A 27,860-nucleotide genomic window follows, 5' to 3' on the forward strand; every position below is an offset into this window, starting at 1 on the left:
TGTATCCAACGAATTGATTGCCTTCTACAAGGATGTTGGAATTAAGAATGAGCTGATAGCTCCCTACTATCCTCAAGAAAATGGAATTGTCGAAAGGAAGAATAGGACCATTACGGAAGTTGCCAAGGAGATGCTTCATGATCAAGATTTGTCAATGTTTCTATGGGGAGAAGCTTCAAGGACAACTGTTTATGTTCAAAACAGATGTCCACATCGAATATTGGATTACAAGACTCCTAAAGAAGTCTTCACAAGTGAGAGACCCAATGTTGAACACTTAAGAATTTTTGGTTGTCCTATTTATGTCCATGTGCCCAAGGAGAAAAGAACGAAGTTGGAACCTTCCGGAAGAAAGGAACTTTTGTTGGCTATAGTGAAAATTCGAAGGCCTTTAGGGTCTATGTTTCAAGACAACATTCTATTGAAACTTGCATAGATGTTATTTCTAATGAGGATGTTGCATTCTAGAAGTCCAAGAGATCACACTTGGACTCTGATGATGAGATGTAGGTGGCTCCAAATAATGTGGAATTGAAATCTAAAGAACCTAAACCTAAGGAACAAGATCCTCATGAAGAATTTGATGATCATGAATTTGTTGACTCTCCAAGAGCCACTTGACCTAAGACTAGAAAGAGACCTTCTTGGCTTGAAAGAACATTTTAGGAAGCTAAAGGACATGCTGCACGTTGTGGGACCTTCAGGAAAAGAAAGAGCCCAAATAAGTATTCAGGTTATGCAGCAATGATGTGTAAGATCATTGAGTACAAGCAATCCACATATGAAGAAGCAGTTGAGAATCAAGTTTGGAAAGATGCTATGATTGAAGAGTACCATTCTATATTGAAGAATGATGTTTGGGAAATCGTACCATGACCTGAAGGGAAATTTGTTGTGTCATAAAAATGGATCTACAAAATCAAACATGTACCTAATGGAAGTATTAAGAAGTACAAGGCAAGACTTTTGGCCTGAGGATTCTCCCAAAAAGAAGAAGAGGATTATGAAGACATATTTGCTCCCGTTTCTAGGTATGCTTCTATTAAATCTCTCATTGCTTTTGCTTCTATTGTAGGTTGGAAATTGCATCAAATGGATGTCAAGACTACCTTTCTAAATGGAGTCATTGAAAAAGAAGTTTATATTGAGCAGTGTTGAATCTTTCAGATTCATGATAGAGAAACACATGTTTGCAAATTGAAGAAAGCCTTTTATGTGCATAAGCAGTCTCCTCGTGCATCGTATTCTTGCATTGATAACTATTTATTGAGCCTTGGTTTCAAAAAGAGCGATGTTGATCCGAATTTGTACTTCAAATTTGTAGAAGGTGAGCCCTTGATTTTGTTGTCATATGTAAATGATTTGTTTCTGACAAGGGTTGAAGTTCTCATTGTCCAGTGTAAGAGGGAGTTGATCTCTGAATTTGAGATGACGGATCTTGGTCTTGTGCATTACTATTTGGGATTGGAAATCTAGGAAAACCTGATGGAATCTTTGTTGGACAATGCAAGTACACTATTAAGATCCTTCAAAAATTTGGCATGATGGACTGCAAGTCCATGGACACTCTAATGGTGACAAATTTGAAGAAGATATGTCACTGTCATTCTGAACTGATTTATCATTATATGTATCACAAATTGATTGGCCCATTGAACTATCTTGTGAACATTAGACCCGATATTTGCCATGATGTGAACACGTTGAGCCACGACATGTGCACTACGTTGCAGCAAAACATACATTGAGATATCTATGCGGCACTATTGATTAAGGTTTGAGATATGTTTCTGATGGAAAATGACAGCTACATGGTTTTACTAATGTTGATTGGGTTGGAAGCTCTGATGATAGAAAGAGCACCTCTAGTTTCTATTTTAGCTTGGGCTCTGCTATGATTTTGTGGTCTGTAAGAAGCAAACTTCTATTTATTTGAGTACAACTAAAGCTGAGTATATAGTTGCATGTTTAACCTGTTGTGAAGTTGTGTAGTTTCGAAAGTTGTTTTCTGGTTTGTTTGATCAAGTGTTGGAATCGACCATTGTGTATTGTGATAATCCAAGTTGTGTGCAGCTTTTTGAGAACCCATCTTTTCTTGAGAGGTTGAAGAACATTGAGATCAAGTATCATTACGTCTGGAATATTGTCCAGCAAAGAGCTGTGAGGCTCAAATATGTCCCTACTAATGAGCAGATTGTTGATGTTTTGACGGAGCCATTGTCCTATATGAAGTTTGCTTATTTCAAAAAACAACTTGGAGTTGTTGAGAATCCCTTTGGGAGGGAGGGAGCACTAATTGTATAGCATTATAAGATTGACAATCTTACTTGGGTTGTAGCTCAAAGACCATATATTATGGTCGGAAAGATTGTCACCCCCTTAGGTCAGTTGACCGAGAGAACAATGAGTCTAGTCGGAGAGCTTGGTTTTGAGGCATAGAGTGATCCCTTGGGTCATGAAGACTAAGAGACTAGCTTGGTCGGGGACACTGATTTTGAGATTCTCTCCCTTGGGTCATTTGACTAAGAGACTATATAGTCGAGGATTGAGATAGGGATTCCTCTTGGATCGAGGACTAAGAGACCTTGTTTATGGTCAGGGAGATGGACCATGTGCATGATCTTGGGTCATTGTGCTTGACTGAGAAACCATTGCATATGGTTGGAGAGTTTGGCCTCATTGATTGATCCCATGGTCAGTTGGGCACTGACCTTGATGCCATTGGGTTTTGACTTATGGGATGTGTTGGATGCTATGTATCTTTCCTTATGATGAGACTTGTACATTTGATCTCTCCCTTTGATTATTGTAGGGAGACTTATGGATTGGTCGGGGTTATTGATCTTGAAAGAGAGAAAGACTTGTACATTTGACCTCTCCCTTGTGGTGTTGCTAAGAGACCTATGAATTGGTCGGGGAGATTGATCTTGAGAGAGAGAATGAAAAGTACCTCCCTAGCTAAGAGGAAATTGAAAATTTAGGGTGAGGAATGAAGGGATTAAAGCCCCCATTCATCTCTCATTTTCTCACTTTGAGTTTATGAGAGAAGAGAGGAGAGCTTGGAGGAGTGAAAGAGGAGGAGCTAGGAGAAGGAGGAGGAACTTGGAGTAGGAGCTTGGAGGACTTCATCTACAAGAGCTAAAGAGGTAAGTGCAAACCCCAAAGTCCCTTATTTTTTTGACATTTTTTTGTATTTTTCTCCTCCCTCTCCTACGCTTTCCCATTTTTTCTATTTGCTCATTTACTTGTAGGTTGTCCACCACCTATATCCATATTCCAATATGGTGTTCTTTCAGCTTCTATGTATCATTCCACTTTTGGTTTTAATGATGGCAAGGGGGAGTAGGAATAAAAGGGAAGAAGAACAAGAGGACAGTGGTCCCAATATGATTGACCCAATGTATGATGAGGAGGAAGGGTTTGAAGAGGAAGGGGATGAAGTTGAACCTGAAAGGGAAACTAAAACACTAGAGGGGAAAGCTGCATTAACACCCTTGTGGAACTATGTGACCAAACTTGAAAGGGGAAGGGGTGGTGGAAGCTACAAATTTTTGTGCCCTCATGGTTGTCATCGAGGAAAACCATTTAGTGGTTCATATACCCATGTGAGCAGGCATCTTTGTTGGGTGATGGACAGTGATGATAAAAAGGGTGTTGTGGGGATACAAATTTGCCCAAACATTTCATCTGAACAAAGAAGAAAATACATCCAAATAAAGGAGGTTGCACAACAAAAAAGCAAGAAACAAAAAACTCATTCTGAATCAAGTGCAACCTCTAGATTTGGTAGCTCATCTCCTCATGGTATTTCTGGAAGCTCTAGAGGTAAAAGAACAATAGGGGATTTCCTTAATGTTGCTAGGAGGGATGATGTGAATGGAAAGATAGTCTGATTTCTTTGTGCTTGCGATGTACCATTCAATGTGCTTCGCTCTCCCTATTGGCATGAAAGGGTAAAGGCCATCAATGAAGCCCCAAAAGGATACAAGTCCCCCAACTATGAGAAAGCTAGAACAATGTTATTAGAAAGAGAAAAAGCAAAGGTTCAAAGAGCTTTGACACGTTTTACAAATGAGTGGGTAGATTGTGGGGTATCCATTGTATCAAATGGGTGGACAAATATTAGAAACCAACATTTGATAAATGTTCTTGGTGTTTCTGCTAGTGGTGCAGTATTTATTACATGTCATGACTCCTCCTCCATCAATGCATCTTTACAAAACATTGCAGATCTCCTATTGCAATCAATCAAAGATGTTGGTCAGAATAATGTGGTTCAAGTGATCACAAATAATGCAGCAAATTGTAAGGCAGCAAGAAAAATTATTGAGCATACTCATACACACATCTTTTGGTCTAGGTGCCTGGTTCACACATTGAACCTTTTGATGCATGATATTGTGAAGCATAAAGAATGTGGGTGGATTAATGAGCTTTACAGGAGACGGAAGCAACTCATTAAATTCATCACAAGGCATACAAGGGTAAACTACTTCTATGGCACTTCCTCCAAGTTGCAGTTGCTTAAACTTGCAAAGACAAGATTTTCCAGTTATTACCTCACCTTTAGGCGGCTAGTGAAGGTGAGACAAACTTTAACTAATATGGTGTGTGCTGAAACATGGGATCAAATTAACACTGATAAAGATGGTGCTAATGCAGCCAAGGACACTATTCTTGACATGTACTTTTGGTCACAGGTTAAATATGTTTTGCAATTCACCAAACCAATTTATTACATGATCAAGTTTGGAGATTCAGATCGACCAATAATTGGGGAGGTGTATGAGCGAATGGATAGCATGTTGGGGCAGATTAAAGACATTGTTGAGCCTAGAGATATCACCTTGTACAATTATATTCGTGCAGAGGTGGAAAACCGATGGGAAATGCTAAATGTTCCATTGCATGCATTAGCATATGTTTTGACACATAAATACTATCATCCATCATGGCTTTCAACACCAGCACCTGGGGGGAAGCAAGAGAAAACCACACCAAGATCAAGAGGTTCACAAAAAATATATGATTGCATTGCGTAAATTAGTCCCTGATGAGGAGGAGGCTGCCATGGTACAGAGACAGTTGAGCAACTATACGCTTAACATTGGTCCATTTGGGAGCATGCATGCAATTAGAGATCGAGAGACTTTTTCTTCTCTTGAGTGGTGGAACATGCATGGAGGGGCTACTCTACTTCTACAAACTTTGGCATTACGAGTGCTATCACAGGTGGTAAACACTTCTTCTGCAGAAAGGTGTTGGAGCTCTTATTCTTTCATCCACAGTGTTAAAAGGAACAAGTTGAGTTTAGACCGGGCAGAGACCTTGGTTTATGTTCATTACAACTTGCGATTGTTGTCCCATTACTGTGATGATGCAAAGACTAATAAAAACCTTAAGATTTGGGACAAGAATCCAGAGGAGCCCAATTTGGAGGATGGCGTGTTGCAATTAGAGCAATTAGATGATGCTCTTATCCAAGTATGTCCATTGTGGTATGAATTTTCCTTATAAAGCATTTCTCTAATTCATGTTTTTAATTTTTTTTGTTAACTTGTGTTTTTTTTGTATGAATTTTTTGAGCGATTCTAGGATGATGATGATCGTGTTGAGATGCCACCCCCATCTGGTCCCTTGGTTCCTAGGTTCCATGGTTCAACACCAACAACAGGGGGTTCGTCTTCATCAATTTCAGTGCCACAACTTCCACAGGCACCATCTTCTTAATTGCCACCACGTGGAGGCCCGCTGCCACGTTCTCTTTGTGGTGGAGGGAGGAGAGATTAGTAGATATATTCACAATTTACTACTTTTGTCATAGATTAATCATTAGACTTGCAGGCTTGTGAATTTGAACCTTTTTTGTCTTGGCGGTGACCAAGTGACATATTTTGTAAACATTATTATTTGAATTTTGGACATGACAAATGTTGACAGTTGCTCACTTGCTAGATAAATCATAATATGCTCTATGTTTTATGTTTTATAATATGCTTGAAAATTTGATGTATGTTTGTAATTGCTAGAATATAGATGGTTGATGTTCAAATAATTAATCATTGATGTACATACTAGTAACTACAATGTAATCATGGATGCCATATCTATCTTGATTTATGCAAAAATATGCATGTTTTCATGTCTTCTACAACTACTTTGGTATTTGGGATATTTGTTTTGAGTATAAATGCAAAAAAATATAAATATATATATATATATAGCAGACGCTTCGCTTCCTTGATTTTTGGAAAATGACGCTTCCACGTCCCCGCTTCCAAAAAACGTTCCCGTTTCGTCCCCGCTTCGTGCAACATTGGTTCTGCGTTCACCAGCTCTCTCATCTATTATTTGACCAGCATTGACTTGGGAGAATCTGCTTCTGTTTGACTGAGACTTTCACTGGTTTTGGAGGCTGAAACTTTCTGTGATCGTTGACCGTTGACCAAAAGTTTGCTTCTGTTTTTGGCTCGATGACCGCAGGTCAACTCTGAGATTTGACTGATATTTTGCCTGTGATCATTGACTGAGATTTTGACTGAATTTCAGCCCACCTGTTCAGAGCTACCTCAGGCCAAAAATCGGCCCTTCTGTTGCAGAGTTGACTTTGACCAACGTTGACTGTTTTATCTCTCCTTTGACTAGTTTGACTTGGCAATATTGAGATCAGAAAATTGGAATCTTGTTTGGAATATTCTGATGTACATTTGCGGAACTGAATTCTCCCTCATAAGGAAAGATTGTTGGGTTTTCCACTTGTGGGTTTTGGCCTAGTTGCTGCCTAAATATTTGTCTCGTCTCTTCTTTTACTGTATACTGTGATCTCTATCGCTCTATACTGTATACATATGGATTGCATTTTCCTATTGCAAGATTCTCGATCATATGCAATCACTAGTATCTCCCTCCAGCAACATGTCCACCATTGAAAAGGGAAAAAGTAAAAAGTGAAAAAAGAAAGGCAGCAAATTACATAATCTATATCATTGTTGAAAAAATTGGCATCGGCAAAAAATGAGCAAGGGTTCAAAAAGCATCTTTTAGGAAACATCAGCGAACAAATCGACAAAAAATGGTCAACGGTGGCAAACATTAGAAAATACAAAATACATTCATTTTTTCAAAATCGGAAAATATCAGGAAAAATCAGGAAAAATTGGAAAAAAAAATTGGAAAAATGGGAAAAAATAGGAAAATATCGCCAATGGAAAAAATCATGATTTTTTTGGGCCAAAAAATCGGCTGGCAGAAAAAAAACGCGATTTTTCGTCACATCTCCAAAAATCAGTGACTTCTGTTATTAAAATTTTAGTTTGGAAAGCACACAGCAGATATGCAATTTTAGAAAAAACTAAATGAAAGAACAAGCATTTCACAAGGTTTACCTTTTTCTATCCTACGTTCTAACACTAAGTGTGCAGCTTAAACATATACTATAATATTTCATGCAGAATCTTTGGACTTACAGATACTGACCTTTGCCAAATCATTGCCCTCGGTACTCTGCAGAGCATGCTCAAAGACTTCAACTTTGGCTATTAGTGGCAAATGTTCATAATCCGGAGCAAATGCTAGCATCAAACGATGTTCCATATTCACAAACATCTGATTGCAAACATAAATGCATTATACATTAAGATTACAATTAACCTTTTCTAATGATATTATAGTAATTCATACATTTAAGGAATTCAGTGGAGCCTAAACTAGGGTCCAATAGACATATCACAATCAAGAGAATCACATATGAACTACAGAATATTGAAAACATCAGAAAAGTCTACGTACCTTTCTTGCATCTCTATATTCACGAATAAGGTGATGGAGAGTATCACAATTAGGAACCCAACCAATCAAACCACTATTTGGAGACAACGGAATCACGGAATATCGTTGAATAGAGAGATCTTTCTCTGCAGTTTGTGGTGCATTTGCCAACAAAGTGTTCACTAGACCAAACAGCTGTTCAAATCCAACAGCTTTTACCTTGTTAATAAAATCATATGCAGATATTGACCAGGCAGATTTTAATGATTTCAATTTTATTAATATAAAAATGTGGGTTTTACAGACCAAGTTGGATAATGGAGCATGTTAAACGCTATAAAATTAAAAAATTGATATCCTACAGGCATCAACCAGAAACTAACAGTATCAATTGTCCAGAAGCAAAGAGGAATAATCCTGACCATCATAATTAAATGTGATCATATATTACAAACCTGCATGACACGCTCATCTTGTCGCAGATCTTCGTGACCCTTGAGCAGAAAAGCATAATCGTCACCATTACTTCCATGGATGGTCAACTTTCGGGGGCGTTGCTTTGATGTTATGACAAGTAACTGTGGAGCAAAACCCACAATTGTCACCACTGGAGATCCTGCTTCCAGTAAAGAAATGATCAACAAAAAATTGTGAGTGTGGAACATTAAAAGCATGTTCATACACCAAAAAAACATGCACATTATATCCAAAACAGAGTAAATGATATACTCACCTGCACGATATGTTCCCGGCACAGCTAATTCCAGATTACGAGCAGAAAGTAATTCTGGAGAAACATACTGCAATTTTATACTCGTAAGTACCAGAGAAAAGCATATCAAAAAATAGATCACACCTGTAGTACACTAAGTAAATTGACACAAACCCATTACCTGTAGTTCTAATGTGGTAAGACTAATAAGTTGTTTGTTTATACGCTTGAAAACATGATAATATAGATCCCATGCCTGAAAGGGAGAATGAAAAATTAAATAATTAGATAATTAGAATAAATTAGATAATTCTAAGGAAATTTTATCCCAAATACCTGAGTGAGTTCAGCTTCTTTCCCAGTTCTTCGATATTTCATACAACATTCATGAGCCTCCTGTAATTCTCGACCATAGGCCTGTCAGGATAAAACAATATTGTCAATCAAGTCACCATTGTTGAAAATGCCAATATAAGGTACCCAACCTTTACTATACTGATATACAAAGCACTGGGAGTTGTGGTAAAGGAATAAAACTGTAATATGCTTGACAAAGAAAATGAGCAGAGGACCTAAAATAATTCATCCCTAATCCTTCCGTAATCAACATCAGATAGCAAGAGAAGGGGGCACAGAAAGGGTTAAGTCATTGTTGTCCATCATGTTACATCATATATTGTATGGGGTGTCTGAGGACCAGCTCATGACACCTTGCATGATGACACCCATGGACTTTCTGTGTACTAGTTGCAGATCTAGGGGCATGTGTTCTGGTGCTACCCTCATGCTTTACCTAACCCTTGGCCCACCAAGGGGGGAGGTGATATTCTTACAAGACAACCCATCAGTATCATTTTCATGTTTTCTGCTCACTTCAGTTTATCAAATTTATTGGCCATATTTTGTATCATTGATGGAGGTAGCCTCACCTGCATGTTATGTGTATTCATGTTGTTGCAAGTGCTACTCCATGATTGATTATTGCTGGAAAATTTTCCTATCACTTTATCTTGCACTCTTCAAGTTTTTTTCTTGGTTGTGGTGTCCTCTATCTTGGTGGTGTATTTTCCTGATGGCTTCCTTAGATGTCTTTCCCCTATCATTATTCATCCATCATTTTGCCTAGATATGGTTACCTCTTTCAGTAGGGGTACTCCAAAACTTTTGAGTCTTCACCATAGCATTTGTAAGCCCAAATGTGTGCAATTTATAGCCACATAAGGCCATGTGGGATGAAGTGTAAAAGTGTATCCTAGATCCCAATGGTGGATGGTCATGATCAGTCTTCTTAGCTTCATTTTCATTGTACCTAGTTTTATGACTCTAATAACTTCCCCTTGGTGTTGATTTTTGGTAGCATTAGCCATGAAATTTGGTGGAGAGACTAAAGCACATGAGCTCTCCAAGACCCAGAAATTGTTTGGGGAAATTCCACCCACATGGAGAGATACTAAAATAATTAATATTTTTAATGGGGTTCCTAAGTCTAAACTTAGGAAAATTAAAATATTAATGTGTATTAATATAATATGGGTGAGAAAGTTCTAAATAAGGAGGATCAAGCCAGATCTAATCTTAACCTTTGCTTAGGGACTTAATCTCGGTCGTAGAGTTGTCAACAGGAAAAGTATAGGAAGAGGCTTGAGGGTCAGTTGGAGACACACCAAGGAACTTGAGAGATCAGTGAGTTCGATTTTCTGGGGCATGGTTTGCTGAGGAAATCGAACAAGTGATCAGTTGCAGTGAGGGGCAGCTCAGCAAGAGGCCGAGGAATACATATCAGAGAAGTAGCAAAGTGTCAAAAGAGGCAGCGCAGAGCCTTGGAGGGTTGACGTAGAGGCTGAGGAGGCCAGCACAGAGGACGCAGAGGGCCAAGAGGCTAATGTAGACGCCATAGAGGCTGACGCAGTTGACATAGAGGGCTTCAAAGATTGCGCTGAGGTGATTCAGTGGGACAGACTAAGAGTTGATTGGCTGACACAGACCCAAAAAGGGTGACGTAGTCCCTAAGAGGGTGACGCAATTCTAGAGAGTGTATGGAGTAGCTTTCGCTTTCCAGCACAAGGAATAGCTAGAGTCACTGTGGGATCATTTATCCAGTTGTTGATCAGCCGGAATATCTGTCTCCGGATAGAGGTATTGCTGCCAAAGAAATTCTATTAAGGGTGAGACATTTCTAGCACCTTAGTTGTATTCAGAATCTGCTTCATAATAAAACCCTCTATATGCTGCACCGGCTTTCCCGCATTGGGTTTTTCCGAGGATGATTGTCCAAAAATAATTGTGTTCCTTGTGTTGTCTCAATTCATTTCAGTTGTTGATCCGTATGTTTGTGAAGGTTACAGTTGTGTTTATTTCGATATTTATGCATATAAATAACTTGCTAATGTAAAGAACAAGTAGGAGATAATAAACCAAATATTGCAATCGGGGTTTCTGATGTATTACATTCAGAAATTTTCACATGGTATCAGAGCGATTGCAGATCACATGAGGACTGAAGATAACAGCGGAAAAAATCTGAAAAATTTGCAACAGAAGCAGCTGTGCCGAGAGAGCGTTGTTACAGAGCTGAAGCGGCAAGAGAAGAGGTGACGCAGTGCTTAGAGGGTGACGCAGAGCCTGCGTCAACATTTCGAGCCAAGGGAAGGGCCAGCGCAAAGGCAAAGAGAGACAGAAGAGGCTCACGCAGAGCCACGTCATCCTTCTCATCCAAGTAGGATTGACGCAGTTGACTGAAGGAGCAGATTCAGCCTTCATCGTGATTGCACAAAGTCTGAAGGGCTCAGATTCTTCAATTGCAAGGGCTAAGGTAGTTGTGCAAATTGTGATTTGAGGAGCTGGTGGGACCTTGTTTCTATCAAGTGCAAAACAATGTTGAAAGAGACGGAACCAAAGTAGAGGAAATCACTACCTTGACGGATTTCTAGCCAAGGAATCCAGATCCAAGTTGCAGTTGCAAAGGAGGATTGGAGAGGAGCGGTTCGACAATTGGCCATAGGATTTCCAAGAGGGAAATCAGGACTCAGAGGGAATCCCAAAGAGGAGCAAAGATGGCAATGAACAGACTAAGGGATCAAGACAGATTGGACAGGGCTTCCAATTTTGTCATCTGGAAGGCCAGGATCCTGCCAGTCCTGCATAGACATCGCATCAAGGACTATGCCTTGAAGGTAGTAGCTATCCCCGTTGACCCAACTAAGAATGAGAAGTATGAGGAGACTCAGGCGATGGCGAAGTGCATGATCCTAGACGGGGTCAAAGATCATGTCATAGCACATATTGCTGAAAAGAACATAACAAAGGAGATGTGGGACACCCTGACCACCTTATACCAGGGCTCTTCTGTGTAGCGAAAGATGCTATTGGAGAATCAGTTGTGGTCATATCAGATGAAGGAGGGAGAGGAGATAGATCCCTTCCTCCTTCAGTTGCAATAAATTTGGGACCAGCTTACTTTCGTGGGGTCTACACTGAATCTAGAGTTTATGGTCAGGACTGCTCTGAATGCAGTCTCCAAGGACTGGGAGACATTTGTCCAAAGCATCTTGGGCAGAGCGACTCCCCCAGTTGGGAGGAGATGTAGGTAGAGCGACTCTCCCTAGTTGGGAGGAGTGGGCATCTTTTCGACAAGAAGAGATCGGGAGGATGATCAAGGCGGGGAGTAGTCGTAAGGGAGTCTGAGTCAAAAAAGAAGAGGAGGAGGATGCGGCTCTAGCATCTGCAGGACAGCGAGGGAAGAGGAAGAAAAGGGACATCTCCAAGGTCAAGTGCTTCAACTATGGGGAGCTGGGACATTATGCATCTCAGTGCCCTAGGAAGAAAGGCAAGGGAGAAGCTTTTGATTCAAAGGTAGCTCCAGCTAAGGCGGAGAAAGAGGTTGAAACTAATGACGACTGTGCCATGAGTGCTCACGCACCTCTAGAGAAGAGGTGGGGAGACATCAAGTTGTAGTCAAGATGTTAAATTATGGTATGTTCTATGCTTAGAGCAGTTTACTTCAAATCTTTTTATTAGCCATTGTTTAGCAATCACATAAACATAAAGTGCAAATAGAACATTAAACGATCGACAGAAAACAAGCCAAGACAAGAGACACAAGATGTGGCAGCTAGCCAGGGACAAACCCCAATGCAAAGAAACCCTTTGATCAATTCTTCTTTAATCTTCAACAGTTCAGCGGAGAGAAATAGTACAATTCAGAATTCTGTAATTTTATAATAGCAGCATCAAACCCTAAATCAGCAAAGTCAAACTTGGTCAAAACAGCCATGGATTGACTTCTAGTCAACCTTGAAGAACTCGGTCTTCAACAACCAACTTCAGCAGCCCGAAACAGTCCACAATACTCAGTCAAACAACAGTCAACATCTGGTCAAGCCTGTGGCAGCTTCTTGACAGTCAAAGCAAGTCAAAGGAGTGGTCAAACCCAGTCAAAAGAGCTAAAAAGAACTGTAGCTACCCTAGGAGAGGCTGCCCAACCCAAACCGCAATCCAGAAGGTCTCCACATTGGTCAACGCAATCGAATCTGCCCACCTGCAGCGAGGTCAACCCAAGTCAACGCTGTCCTAACCAGAAATCAGTGTCTTCCTTCTTCAGCCACACGTGTGAGAGAGAGAGGCTCTTCTAACGCGTAGGAGAGAGAGATGTGAGATGAGATGAGATGAGTTGATAATGACTCAACCCAATGTTTTTAAAACCGGAACCGGTGACCGGACTAGTCCACCTAATGAACCGGTTTACCGACCGGAACCGGTCTAACCGGGACTGGTTTGGTCTAAACGAACCGGTTTTTAAAAAATACATTAAATAATTAATTTTTAATGAAACAAAACTATTTTTAAGATGTAAAACCATGATTCCAAGCTAATAGAGACAAAATATGCAAAGTTTGCTCATTTATATACCATGTAAAGGTGAATATATCAAAATGGCACCGAGTGCAATACATATCATCAACAAAATAACAAAATACAAAAGAAATGAGGCTCTAAATGGCCTATAAAGTCCAAAAACAATGTTGCAAGCTATGAGGCCATTGACCTACTACAAGTCTACAGTGTACACATGATCAATCATCAAGTTCATCTCCACCACTAGACATAGGATCATCATTAGGAGCTACATAGACATCATCTGGTTCAGAGTCTGAGGATGCCTCAACCTGATTTGCAACCTCAGTATCAATGCCACCAATGACAATAGAAGTGGACCTAATGGAAGCATGAGTTTGTCGACCTGCATGACTAGTGACTTCCATTGGTTCTTTGCCTTTCCTTGATGCCGCTACTGATCCTGGTTTTGATGCCACCACATAATCTGCTTCATCCCCCGCTAAAGCCATGTCGATATCAAAATCAGCGTCAAACACAGATTCTTCAGTCTCCACCCATTATGATGTTGGATCAATATCGTCCAACACAATGGGATCTAGATCAGGAGTTTTGCTCATCATTTGGAGCTCCGATTGCATTTATTGTTTACCCCCAAACCATGAAATCCTGAAAACCATTAAGTCTGCTGAATTTTGAGTGAAATCTAAAATTCTAGTTTCTCCATATGTTAATTACTTTAAGAATTTAACATTACCATTAATTGCCAACATTGTTAGGGTTGAAACACCCTTAGTTTCCCCCCAAAATTTAACGTTACCATTAATTGCCAACATTGTTAGGGTTGAAACACCCTTAGTTCCCCCCCAAAACCCCTAAAACACAGTCAGAAATATGCTTTTTTAACTTTACGGTGGGTGTGCCTAAAACCGGCCGGTTTGATACAAACCAGCCGGTTTTCACCGGTTAGGGCAAAAAAATGGAGAAATGGGCATTCAAACCGGGGTCTTTGGCTGTTTTAGACCGGCGGGATTCCTAACCAGCCGGCTAGACCAGTAATCGGTTTTTAAAACTATGACTCAACCTCACTTGTACTTATATGATTTGTTGGGCATATGTGCCACACATTTAGCTGCTAGGCGACCTTGACAATTTGTCAAGTAAATACAAATAAATTCATATCTCCATAATTACTTGTCGGAATCGGATGATCTTTAGATCAATCCTACACCTCTCGACAAGAGGAATATAGGAAAAATATCAACTGCCATAAATAAGGTGACCCACATGGAGTTTGACCCTAGTTGACAATTTTAACACAAGAGGACTACATACTAGGGCCAGGATCCTTGAGGTGCCCAAATTCATGGATCACATCTGGCTACAAGAACGCTTAACAACAGTAGCATGATGACAGGTGTCGGGTGGAGCAAAGTGCGGTGGAACAGCAAGGCAGGGCTAGAGTGGAGAAATCTGAGGCAGCGCAGTGAAGGTTGCAGCAGTGCGAGAGGCACAGAGGTGTTTGCAACAGCGCAGTGGCAATAGAGGCAGCTTCAGCATCACAAGGCTTCCAGACTAATCGGGATGTCAGTATTTGGGAGAAGACAGTTACTTACTTCTCAGTAACTGAGTTGCATTGCAGCAGTTAGTAGTAGCAGTGTTATGGGCAGCATGATGCAGCATCTTGAGAGGGAGCTGCAATATAGATGTAGCAGTGGCAGTAGCAATGTCATGGGCAGCAATACAGGGAGCAACAGTGCAGAGGATGTGAGGTAGCAAGCCAAGCATCAGCACAAGTACCGGTGCGGAGGATCAATGTGATGTTTCTATGGTGAAGCATTACTAAAGCACATTCCTCGCTAAGAGGGAGTGTTGATTTTTGGTAGCATCAGATGTGCTCTAGCCATGAAATTTGGTGCAGAGGCTAAGGCACATGAGATCTCCAAGACCAGGAAATCATTTGGGGAAATTCCACCTGGATGGAGAGATATTAAAATAATTAATATTTTTAATGGGGTTTCTAAATCTAAACTCAGGAAAATTAAAATATTAATGTGTATTAATATAATATGGGTGAGAAAGTTCTAAATAACGAGGATCAAGCCAGATCTAATCTTGATCGTTGATTAGGGACTTAATCTCAGTCGTTGAATCGTCAACAAGAAAATTATAAGAGGAGGCTTGAGGGTCAGTTGGAGATACACCAAGGAATTTGAGATATCAGAGAGTTCGATTTTCTAGGGCGTGGTTCGCTGAGAAAATCGAACAAGTGATCAGTTGCAGTGAAGGGCAGCTTGGCAGAGACCAAGGAATACATATCAGAGAGGCAGCAGAGTGTCGGAAGAGGCAGTCCAAGCCTTGGAGGGTTGGCATAGAGGTAACAAGGGTTGACGCAGAGGCTGAGGAGGCTAGCACAGAGGATGCAAAGGGCCAAGAGGCTGACATAGTTGACACAGAGGGCTTCATAGACTGCGCTAAGGTGATTCAGTGGGACAAACTGAGAGTCGATTCACTGACGCAGAGCCAGAGAGGGTGATGCAGTCCCTATGAGGGTCACACAATTTGAAAGAGTACGTGGAGCAGCTTTCGTTGTCCATCACAAGGAATAGTCGAAGTCACTATATGGGATCGTTCATCTAGTTGCTGATCAGCCGGAATATCTGTCTCCAGATAGAGGTATTGTTGCCAAGAGAATTCTCTGAAGGGTGAGCCATTTCTAGCACCCTAGTTGTATTTAGAATCTGCTTAATAACAAAACCCTCTATATGTTGCACCAGTTTTCTCACATTGCGTTTTTCCAAGGACAATTGTCCAAAAATAACGGTTTCCCTTGTGTTGTCTCAGTTTATTTCAGTTGTTGATCTGTATGTTTGTGAAGGCTACAATTGTGTTTATTTTGATATTTATGCATATAAATAACTTGTTAATGTAAAGAACAAGTAGGAGATAATAAACCACATATTACAGGAGGGGTTTCTGATGTATTAGATTTAGAAATTTTCACACTTGGTGGGCAATAACTCTCTGCCTTGACAGGCATTTTTGTGTCCAGGGATGGTATCCATGGTGGATAATGGAGGTGGACTTGTCGCCGCAAAATCTAGCAAGCCTCCTAGAGGGGCACCCTATAAGGCTAAAACTAGACCAATAGATAATAATGGGGTAGTGGCCCACTGTCACCACATCCAAAACCCCTTCGCTTTACGGATTTTCACTGATTGGAGGAATCCCGGTATGTGAGGTCACCAAATGATATTCTAAGAATAGGGCACAAGGTGACGCAATAAGGCTTTCAACAAGAAATGCATGATTTAGGTTCAAGGCTCCAATTGCAGGCAATTCACTTTCTTAATAGAGGCATATTTCATGAGGCACAACACCTAGGGTTTGATTGATGAATTGATTGTTGGTGTAACCAAAGGTCAAGGCTAGGAGAAAAGGCTTCCAACAATCTATATTAGCAAGTCCAAGGCTCGTGAAACCATTAAAAAAGCCCCTAAGTTGAAGCAAAACTAGATTAGGGTTCCCCCATAAGGCAAACAACAAGGGCAAGAAAATCTATGGACAAGATTAAAGTGGATGCCCACCAAAAGGATAGATTTTGTGGAAAATGTTATCCCCTTGATGTTTAGGTTCTCTAATCCCACAAACTCACCTTGCCTAGGGATTCCCACCAAGCCCTAGTTAGCTCACTCAGTCTTTAAGTGGACGAATTTAGAGAAACAGAAATTATGGATTTAAAATGATTTTGATCAACCAAATGGACCAGTCCCTTATCCCTTAGGAGTATGGAGTCTATCATATCTTAGATTTGCCAAATAGTCATTGAGGCCAAAAATTTTGATGCCCTAGCACCAACACTTCAAGCAATTATCTATGCAATGGAAAAATGTAATTTTCATGGGAGTGTTAATGAAAGATCACCACTAGAACATGCATTCATATGTTATGTATGAGTAATGCATGCAATAGATCATCTAGAATAACATTCAATATATCTTCAAAAAATTAGGGCACAATTGCAAACACTAGAATCAACAATATTCCATGCATTAGACATGTAAAAGAAAGATATTCAACAATTAGGTACAATTACGAGATAACATGCAAAAGATCCATCCATTCATCCAAACAATAGCTCCAAAACACAATGATTTAGCTCCAAATATCAAAATGCATCAATAGATCCAAATTCTCCACAAGTACAAGAGGCCAAAATTCACAAAAACACTGAAAATCCAAGTGTGATGTGATGAGTTATGAGGATGAACGATTCCTCTATTTAGAGGAGGAATTCAAATTTTAATTTTAGTCTACTAACCCCAAAATAATAAAACAATGTGTCACAACATGCCTAGGTCACAAGCTAACCTAGTAGCCAATGCAATAAATCAAATCTAACCCACCATGTGAGCTAAAATGGTAGATATGGTGATGACATGCATGCATGAGCCCTCGTAGGGCTTGCGTTGCGGGCTAAAGGTTCCATATAATGTGTAGAGGCCCTCTAAAATCATCTCCTAGGGGTTTGCCCCTAGGTCTCCGTGAAACTCCTATGGACCCCAATTTTGGTTTTGGGGCACAAAAGTGGTCACATGGATCTCCACAAGGTCAAAATACCTGTCTCTGCTCCAATGTTGAGGGCTCTCAAGGTGGTGTTATCCCTCCCCTGTCTTAATGTATGAGACCATCTCCTTTGGTCCCTGGATTCAGCGGCCAACCCTCATGAAGTGCTAAGCCGATTGGGGGAATGCCTCGTCCAGTTGCGTCAACATACAAGTCTTCAATGTAGGGCAATGTGTTGGAATGTTGTGGATGCTAGAGGTGCCCATGGCTATGCATGATTCTCTGCTACAGCTCAAAGACCCATGGCTCTCAATGCCTCACATGTGGGTGTCAATATGATCATTTAAAGGACTTGAGCCCCAATTAAGTTGCCCAAGCCACGGATGCAGAACCACCCAACAATTACACACAATATCCAGTGCTCGCACCTACATCATCAGGTACATTTAATCATTTTTACATCTAAGCGAACCAAGCTTGCAAGTAATGGGCAACTTGACACTTCAAACAAGGCTCCCCTTCTAGAATCAAGGCTTTGCACTCGTTATAAGGTTACCTCCCTGCGTAGGAGTGGCTAATAGACCACCCTATTAGGTGTTTCCAGCCCCCAAGGGGAGTGACATGTCCTTGGTCCACCCTTCAATTGATAAGTGTCATGTAAATGATGATGGGACGGAGGGGAAAAGACTTCATGGCCAAGTTCCATGGTCCAAGGCACCAGCTATGACAGACTCCTCTTGGAACTTTCGGAATATCTTATTCTAAAAAAAATAGTAGATTTCATTAATATTAGTGGGAGGGTTGACGTGGATGAAACAGTGTTGTGGTTTCTTTGTGATTGTGGTATACCAATCAATGTGCTTTGCTCCCCTATTGGCATGATTTGTTTAAGGCCACCAATGTTGTTTAAGGCATGATTACAACTTGTGAATCTTGTCCCATTACTATGAGGAGGTGAAGATGAATAAAGACTTGACAGTTTGGAACAAACATCTGGAGGATAATTTGGAGGACGGAGTGTTGTATTTAGAGAAGTTGGAGCACGCTCTTATCCAGGATGATGATCATCATGTTGAGATGCCACCCCCATTTAGTGTCAGGGTCCCCATGTCCAAGACTTCATCGGCAATACTAGGGGCTTCATCTTCAGTTCCATGGCCACCATCTACTCCACTACCACCACGTGGAGGCCCACACAATGGTCAGAGTGGTGTAATGAGGAGAAAATAGTAGATAGATTCACTACTTTATTTGTCATAATATATAGATGATAAATTAGGCCTTAGTTTCTTGAATTTGGACTTTTAAGTCTTCTTACTTCAATGTGTAGATGGCCCCTTTTTGTAAACATTACCATTTGGTCACGTTGACAATTGTTAGATGAGATATTTCAATGTTTTAATGGTCTACATTCTATTATATGCTTAAAAATCTAATGTTTATTTGTAATTGCTAGAATCTAGATGGTTGATGCTTGAATAATTAACCATTATTGTATTATGGATTCCATTTCTATCTTGACTTATGTACAAATATGCATTTTTTCATATATTCTGGAACTAATTTAGGATTAGCGATGTTTATCTATATATATATATATATATAGGCACACACACAGAAACATCACTTACAAGAATTTTTGGAAAATGATGCTCTTCACATTTCACTTCTCAAAAACATTCCCACTTACTGCAATCTTAATCCAAACACATATCATCAAGAAACACATCCCACATCTTTGTCTTCCACTTCAACCACTCCTCTCTATTCCTATAAACCTGAGTTGCACGAAATGGCGAGACATTTCAAAGTTTCCGAAACAGGTACGTTTAGAAACGTCACCTCCCAAAAATGGAAACATTGGCCGAAACATTGGCTGAAATGCCATATATGTTTATATATATAAAAAGAAATTTATAAATAAGTGAATAACACATTATCTTGCAAGAAAAAAGGGAATAAGACCCATAGAAAACAATTTAGAAGGAAAACCAAGTCTATATTAACTCTCATAGATAATTACATAATGGTCGAGTTTCGGTCAAGTTTCTGCCGAGTTTCAAGGTTTCGAGTACGGTTATGTCTCGATTCTGGAAACGCTGGGTTCCTAGAAGTTTAGTGCAACATAGCTATAAACACATCCCACATCTTCTTTCCTGATAAGGCGGTGTCTTAAACCTAGTGCATGTGTTGGACATGAGTTTGGCATGATCTATGTCTGACACATTCGATTCATGACATGTGACCCCGTAGGGGCATGTCCGACTAAACATATCTCAATCCTCAAAAGGTTACTCAACTAGAGATTCGTCTACCCAATTAAGATCAAGCACCCTCTCTCCATAGCCAACTTCTACTTAAGGAAGTAAAAATAAAATTTAGACCCCTCATCACCCTCCTAAATCCACTAGAGATGAGAACAAACCCTAGCACCAATAGTAATGTACTTCTAAAGTTCAAACCACACCTCATTGTTATCTCGAACTTCACAACATTTACATGAAGAGTGACATTTTAAATGTCCTCTTCAAGGATTATGAGGACCTCCTACAATTTCTACCAAGTCACTCGAAGCTCTTTCCACCACCTACTAGCTATAAATCCTACTCCAACCTCTCATGAATTTAATAGTATGATAAACTACAACCTCCCACTTAAGGATCCATCCCTATGAATCCTACAACTATGGATAGATGTTACAAACCTATTGAATTAGGACTCATAAATCATCTAACACTAGTGATGAAACATTCAATTTGAACACTAATGATGGAAGTGTGTCAACTAAGAGCCCTAGAGAAATCACAAATAAATTCTAAAAGTGACTACATCAATTCACATCCATCATAACATCCACAAGGCGAAGCTTTCGAGGAAAGGTAATCTCCTCCCTCTAACCATAAAAACAATCCAACAGATTGTGACTCCATCTTGCCCCTAGTTGTAGTTGGTCTAGTTGAACCAGCCCCCATAGTTAATATCTTTTTGCTTCCAATAAGGTTCAAAAATCTAAACAACATCCCTATGCCAACACTCAGCCCACTTCTCTAAACAACTAAACACTAAAATTGTACCTCCACATAGATCTCCATCCCACTCGACCATCTTAAAACCCTTGTCAACAATCCACTATATAGATGGAAGAGAGATATCCATCAAAACCCAAAGGCAACCCCACTTAAAATTAAGATCAGGGGCATACAGTTCACAAAATCCATGAACCCAATCCTAAGTTTGAAGGAGTGACCAAAACACACCTGTCCCCTAGGTTCAACCCAAAATAGATCATGAAACTCTACAAAGACAAAGCAAGGGTGACCACCACTCCACTCCCTAGGAAATGCTTTGTAGCCCAACAAGGCAAATCCAACAGAAATTTTTCTTGTTTAGAAGTTCAAATCTAGGTGACTTGACCTCCTCAAGGAAGATGAAGCAAAAAATACTGCAAAATAACTCGAACAAAATGCTTGCCACTATAAATCACTATCCCTCATACAGTCAAGATAATAGTGAGAGCTTCACACCAACAGAAGAAGTTGTAAACCATTGTATTGGTTGGCCATCTCAAAACCTTCAAGAATCAGATGATCTGGTGAGTGAATCATCGCATCCTAATAGGATTTATACATTGTTGAGGACTCAGATCAATAATTGGATTATCCACATAAGTAGGGGAAGAAATTCCCTTATACTTGTTAGACTTAACCTACCAAACCTGCTCAATCTCCATGCTGCTAAGTCCTAAAGGGACAATAAGGCACCCTTACCCATAGGGACAACAATCCAAGGAACACAATGCTGCCACATCACCAAGGAAGATTTGGGAGCTAAGGATCCACCATATAACTCTTAGATGTCCAACAAGCCCCAGAACCACCAAGAGAAGAACCACCCCACACTTGAACCAAAACTACCAATGTCAAAGCCAAGTACTCCACCCCAAAAACCACCAAGCAAAAAGCCATGAGAGAGCAATGGGAGAGGTGTGCAATGGGGAAAGAAAAGAGGCCTGCAACAAAATTGTACGAATGCAATCCATCGAAGGGTAGCAGCACTGATCCATGATACAGGGGTAGAGCCACCATACAGTTCTGCTAGATATCACTAGAGACAGGGGGAGGCACTGCATAATCAAAACTAACACCATATATACAGGCCCAGAGTACACATGCAATTACAATCAAATACACCCATTTCAAACCAGCTTTAAAAAATCAATCATCTTAACATCCATACTATACACAGAAAAAGATTCCCATTATCTTATTATCTTATCATATCTAAACTAATGTAATGTCTTCTAGTTGAATGAGGTAAACCTGAATAAAAGCTACTTCCTTCAATGTAGTTGCACCCTCCTCTAGCATCACATGCAGTGGTTCAAGCACATTCAACATTCCCTCTACATTCTGCTCGCCAAAATATAAGCGGCTAGCTTCTTCCAATGCTTCATGCCACAATTCATGCCACAGTATAGCTACTCTGATGAGCTCCTTTGAAACCAGTTGAGCCTGCATCAAAAATTAATATCAGATATATGCTTGATGCAACTGGGTATCAAAAATTAGAAAATAGGCCAAAAAAGTGTGAAGTAAGATTTCTTCTACAGGTTGCAAGTGAAACGACTCATTAGCAATTAACATAAATGAATAAATCTAATAGATCCTGGCATATCAACATTTGCAGATATTTTATAGTCACAATTACAAACTAAAATATATAAAACCTGATCCACCAGAACACCACTGTGTTGCCGCACTTTGTCAACAACTTCTTCAGCAGCAGCTCTACGCAGTGAACTTATAGGTTTGCATGCAACCAACAATGGATACATTAGAGCCTGCAAGCAACAAATCAAGAAAATAGATTCAAATCTAACCTTCAGCTTCCAAATCTTATCCAGAAATATAGAAACCTACATAACTATTAAAGTTGTTATGAAAAAATAGATACCAAGTAAAAAGCTCTGTTTCAAAACAAATAAACGATTGCAAGGTCAAAACACGAAAATTTATATCAAGGCATGCCTTAATAGTTCCACAAAAAGGAATCCCCACACAAGGATCTTTAAACATCATCCTCAGTTTTGCTAGGTGCCGGATTTAGCCTGAGAAACAATGTTAACCGTGTCACCCTCATGTATGCTCAAGAGTGCATTTGAGTCTAAGTGGCTACTTCTTTTGGTGAGTTACTAGCTGTTCCTTGATCCTTACTGCACTTTTGTCCAACTCATCCACCATGTCAGGGATTTCCTTATTGTCCTCAGGTTACTTCCTATCCATTGGGGACTCTTTAATTTTTAGGAATCCGATGACAGAAAAATGTCATTGTACTGCACCAAAGGTGGCTTTTTCAGTGAAAGTCAATCCTTCTTGAGGCAAACAAGAAGAATGAATAACATGAGCTAGACAACTGGAAAATGATATGCCAAGCAGCCAACTCAGCCTGTATAGAAGGGTATTAAACTTTTTCGTCTAATGCACCAATGCATAAACCTTGATAAGTAGTAGATTCAACAGGAAGAAATTTTCAAGCAGAATTTATACACAATTACTCATAGTCGTCATTCTCTTTAAAGCCACAAAGAATACCACATCCTCATTCTGCAAAATGAATTCGGATCTGTCAAACCAAGGCTTCTGATATTCTCAACAAAATTGGGATTGTTCCTCGCATTTCTGAATTCCTAGTTTTAATCCTACCATCAATGGTACAAATTATTAAATCACATGGGTTGATGGCTCATTGTGACCATACAAGTTCTTATCTGCATCATTTCTTATTATTTTCCAGCCTTGAATGAACAGTTCTATCTCTATTGAATAATTGTTATTGGGACCTTGCTTAAGAAATAAATACTAGAGCTCATAAAAAGACCACACAAAAGATTTGAGACCTTCATAAGGAACAAAAGCACAATTAAAGACCATGAATGGAGAAATTCCCACATCTGCATCGACCCAGTTAATGAGAGCCACCCTATATATTCCCAGCAGATTCCCTCCACATTAAAAGAGCGTTCTTGCACTTTACTAAGAGGGACCAAAATACACTGTATATGCAAAATGCTGTATATAGAAGAAATTAAGGGTCATTTTCACCCATCATCAGATCTTCATCAATAAATCTGTGTCCCCTCTCCATCTATGCAGCGAATTTATCCATAATAATAAGTACTATTCTTGTTGTAAATTGGACTAGTTCATACATTTTCATATTGAATACTCTCATCCTTCAACCATATTGTGTAACTAGTATAGTAAAATTCCATGGGGCCATGGACGATGCATCATACTTCTACAAGGAAACTCCCATAATTACTGAAGGAGATTTCTGCACTACCACTGACAAGGAGGCGGCTGCACTTGAAAGTAATGCATCCTCAACAAGTGAACAGTAAGTCTAGTCTTATCAAGCTTATGGTTTCCTTGCACTGAGAATGGATCATCATGAACCTTACTTTTGTCCTTATATTTGTCAATCATAAGCTTGTGGTGGCTCCACCTTTGCGCTAACCTGAATTTACGCAATAATGAGCATTTGGGAGGCATCTCTCAATGGCATTGATGCTCAAACCATGGCCATAGGAAGCATCATCTACAAGGTACGCCCCAATGTGATGACATATCTTTGAAGAGGACCAATGCATATTCATAAATGATAATATATATCTTACTCTACCTCAATAGAAGTATCGGTAATGATAGACATGCCAAGTTAGTGGACCCACAGACTGATGATTTGGAACCTTCAATGGCTTTTGTTGCATCGATAATGATAACCATTATCAAAGGTTGTTGACCATTAGTGACATTTTCCACATTGAAGGTTTCTTGCCCATTGTTTACACTATCACTTGCGCTAACCAGGGTGTTGGGTGTATCACCAACTACCCTTAGATTCTGAATAAGTTGTTCAAGTGCATATTGAAAAAAAATCATCCATATATAGAAGGCATGGTTGTAGGGTGAGGGAAAATTATTTGTAATTTACATCAGAACATGTTTAAAGTATCATTCCCATCTATTTATTTAATCTAACTTGAATATTACTGTCCATGAGCAACCAAAGATCAAAACTATGACAGCAGACAGAATAACTATAAAAATTTACAATTAAAGTGCCTAAACTATCTCCCAAACAAAAAAAAAGATCAAAAAGAAAAAAAGTAAGCAAACAGTAGGAATAGAAAGAGAATAAGCAATCAAATAAAGTAGTCTTTGTTGCCCAGCAAAAGTGGGTACCCCCTCAGAGAGTTTTTTTCGTATTTGTCTTCTTCAGCCAACAGCCAAGAACCCCTGAGAGCCACCTCATAGCCAATGTGACAATTCGTTTTATCACCGCTCCCTGCATCAGTTATATGTTTCCTCGCCCATCTGTTGAGAGCATACCTTAGAAGGTGGGGAATCCAACCCAAAAGGTATTTTTTTCATTGTGCAATCGAGTGCTTATGCTTGTTTTTCATTTGGCCATTTTGAGGATTATTGGGTGACTTAGAACAAGGATCCTCCCCTATTGGCCTACGGCTTTAGGAAGGGCACTACTTGGGAAACCCCGATTTTGGTAGCATGTTCCCATTTTCTCATTCCACATTTTGCACTCCCCTCTGCACATTACAAACCTTATTTCACCATTCTCCTTCTCTGTGTCCACATGACCACTGGGTGCACAGGCTCTAGCACACCCCCTCCTCTTATCCACATATCTAGGTCGGACTTGGAAACGTTGCCCTAGAGGTTGATGCAGCTAAAAGAAAGTTAAAAGCATATCATGGCCACAAGCAAGAAACAAAATAAAAAAAGATCATAAAATGCAAAAGATGGCCAGAATATTTATTACAGCATGTGGGCAAAAGCCAAACATGAGCTCTACCCCTTATCATTATGGCCATCACCCTAGTTCCTAGGGCCCATGAGTGCCCCTCACATCACTAAAGAAACCCATGCACATCCCAACCCTTGGTGAGCTATGAACTGGCCCACATCAAGGGGGTAATAAATGCTTTACATCATTCACAACATACTCTTATTTCCTAGAGCTTCAAGCAATGATACAAAGGAAGATTAAGAAAAAGCAAAAGGAAAATAAAGAGGGGTGGAAAAACAAAGGCTAGGGTAACTCATGTAACCACAATTTCTCCCTCCTCGCATTTGTACACCCACTATGTGGGCCTCCCTGATTATTGCTATCCTTGTACCCATGGCATTTGGCCCTCAAACCCCTTAATCCCCATCCATTCATGATCATTCACATGCCACCTATTAATTGAAGGATGTATCAGGGACATGTCTTTCCACTTAGTGGCTAGGAACACCTAATAGAATCATTTATTAACCAATCCTACCTAGGGAGGTAACAGTGCTTCGAGATTAAAGCCACAAATTTTGAAGGGAATCCACATATGAAGTCATGTGCCCTTGATTAACAAGCTTGGTTCACTTATATGCACTAATGAATTATTGTACATGATGGTGAAGATGCAACAATGGACATTATGTGTGATTGGCAGGTGGTTTCATCATGGGTTGGGCAACTTAACTGAGGCCTAAGTCCACTAGAGGAGCATACGACAACCTATAGCTTAAGAGTTGAAAGCCATGGGACTCCTGTTACTTGCATAGCATCATCATTCCACTCCATCGGCACCTACAACATCACAACAGCCTTTGTTTTTACCCACATTATTCGTGAGATAATGCACTTGGACCAACATGCCCCTGTTGGCCTAGCAATGATCACATTATTTGGAAGTTGATCTGAGGCCCATATGAGGTTTGTCTCACCCCTTGAGACATGGGAGGGATAGCACCATCCTTAGAGCCCTCAAAGTTGGAGCAAAATCAGACTATTCTTTCACCATGAGACCCATTTTGTGCCCTAAACACAAAACTAGGGTCCACATGACGATGTAGGGGTCAACCCCTGGAGGATGATTTTGGGGCCTTCTTCCTTCAGTTTGCACCAAGAGAGCTCAATGCATGCCTCTAAGAGGACCACGCAGTCATGCCGTTCGCACTTCGACCCTCTTGAGGGTTTATCAGCATGATTTTACATTGACTATGTGGTTGGCTTGGAACCACAATTAGTTTTTGCCCTCCATTTGACAACTAAGAGAGGCTTTACGCTAATATTAAACTTCATTGGACATGTATAAATATGAGAGACCTCATTTAGTCACTCATCATCATCACACTTGGAATTCGGCCTCTTGGGAGAAACTCGCACTTGTTCCCTCTTGGCTATTGGAGATTCTTGGAATGCATTTTGATATTTGGAAGCTATTTTCGATTGTCTTCAAGTTATTTCTTTGATGAATGGATGGATATACTACATGTTATCTTGTAAGTGCCTATTGTTGAAGATTTTCATTTCGCAATTGTCTAATGTATGGAATTGTTGCTTCTAGATTATGCTAATTTGTGCCCTAATTTGTTGACAATTAATTTTGAAGGCTATCTAGTTGAGAATTTCATATGTTACTCATTGTATAACATGTAATGAATGTTCTTAATGGAGGAATTCTTTTTCTCCATCGAACTCAATTTATCATTGAGTGGGTAAATGTTGGAATTTTGATACCCAGGGCATCAAATTCTGGTCTCCTTAGCAAAAAACTGGCTTATCACATCCTCGACTCCATATGCCCTAAGGACAAGGCACTAGTCCAAGTTATTGGTGATCAACCCTAAATTTTCTCCATATTTTGCTCCCAAAACATCAGTCCTTTTAAGGCTAGGGCAAAAATCTAGGGCTTGCCATGAAATTTTAGGGAGGTGGTTTTTGGTGATTTGAAAGCCTAAACATCAAGCATAGGGTCTAGGATAAATATTCTCCAAATTTTGTGGGCATCCACTCAAATTTCATCCATTAAATCTCTTGCCCTAGGTGTTGCTCCAAGAGGAAAACCCTAGTTCTTTTCCACTCAACTTGAGGACTTCCTTGAATGTTGTATGACCTTAGTACTTGTTGAAGTAGATCAGCA

General features: G+C 40.0%; 1 protein-coding gene across 15 annotated transcripts in view; it reads right to left on the reverse strand.

Annotated features, from left to right (window-relative positions):
* LOC149263928 (serine/threonine-protein kinase TOR-like) overlaps nucleotides 1–27,860 on the reverse strand; it is a 489,849-nt gene that overhangs the window by 113,970 nt on the left and 348,019 nt on the right. For all 15 annotated transcript variants that reach the window (XM_089426946.1, XM_089426940.1, XM_089426951.1 and 12 more), the window contains 8 exons: nucleotides 22,605–22,718; nucleotides 22,198–22,389; nucleotides 8,816–8,896; nucleotides 8,661–8,735; nucleotides 8,501–8,567; nucleotides 8,223–8,383; nucleotides 7,789–7,962; nucleotides 7,477–7,605 (listed from right to left, as the gene is read on the reverse strand). In XM_089426946.1, the coding sequence (XP_089283072.1) occupies nucleotides 7,477–7,605; nucleotides 7,789–7,962; nucleotides 8,223–8,383; nucleotides 8,501–8,567; nucleotides 8,661–8,735; nucleotides 8,816–8,896; nucleotides 22,198–22,389; nucleotides 22,605–22,718 (993 nt within the window). The remainder of the gene's footprint in view (nucleotides 1–7,476; nucleotides 7,606–7,788; nucleotides 7,963–8,222; nucleotides 8,384–8,500; nucleotides 8,568–8,660; nucleotides 8,736–8,815; nucleotides 8,897–22,197; nucleotides 22,390–22,604; nucleotides 22,719–27,860) is intronic.

This window comes from Pinus tabuliformis, chromosome 6 (assembly GCF_031772625.1).
Source record: "Pinus tabuliformis cultivar Carrire ecotype Pingquan chromosome 6, CPIR1, whole genome shotgun sequence".
NCBI classification, from domain to species: domain Eukaryota; kingdom Viridiplantae; phylum Streptophyta; class Pinopsida; order Pinales; family Pinaceae; genus Pinus; species Pinus tabuliformis.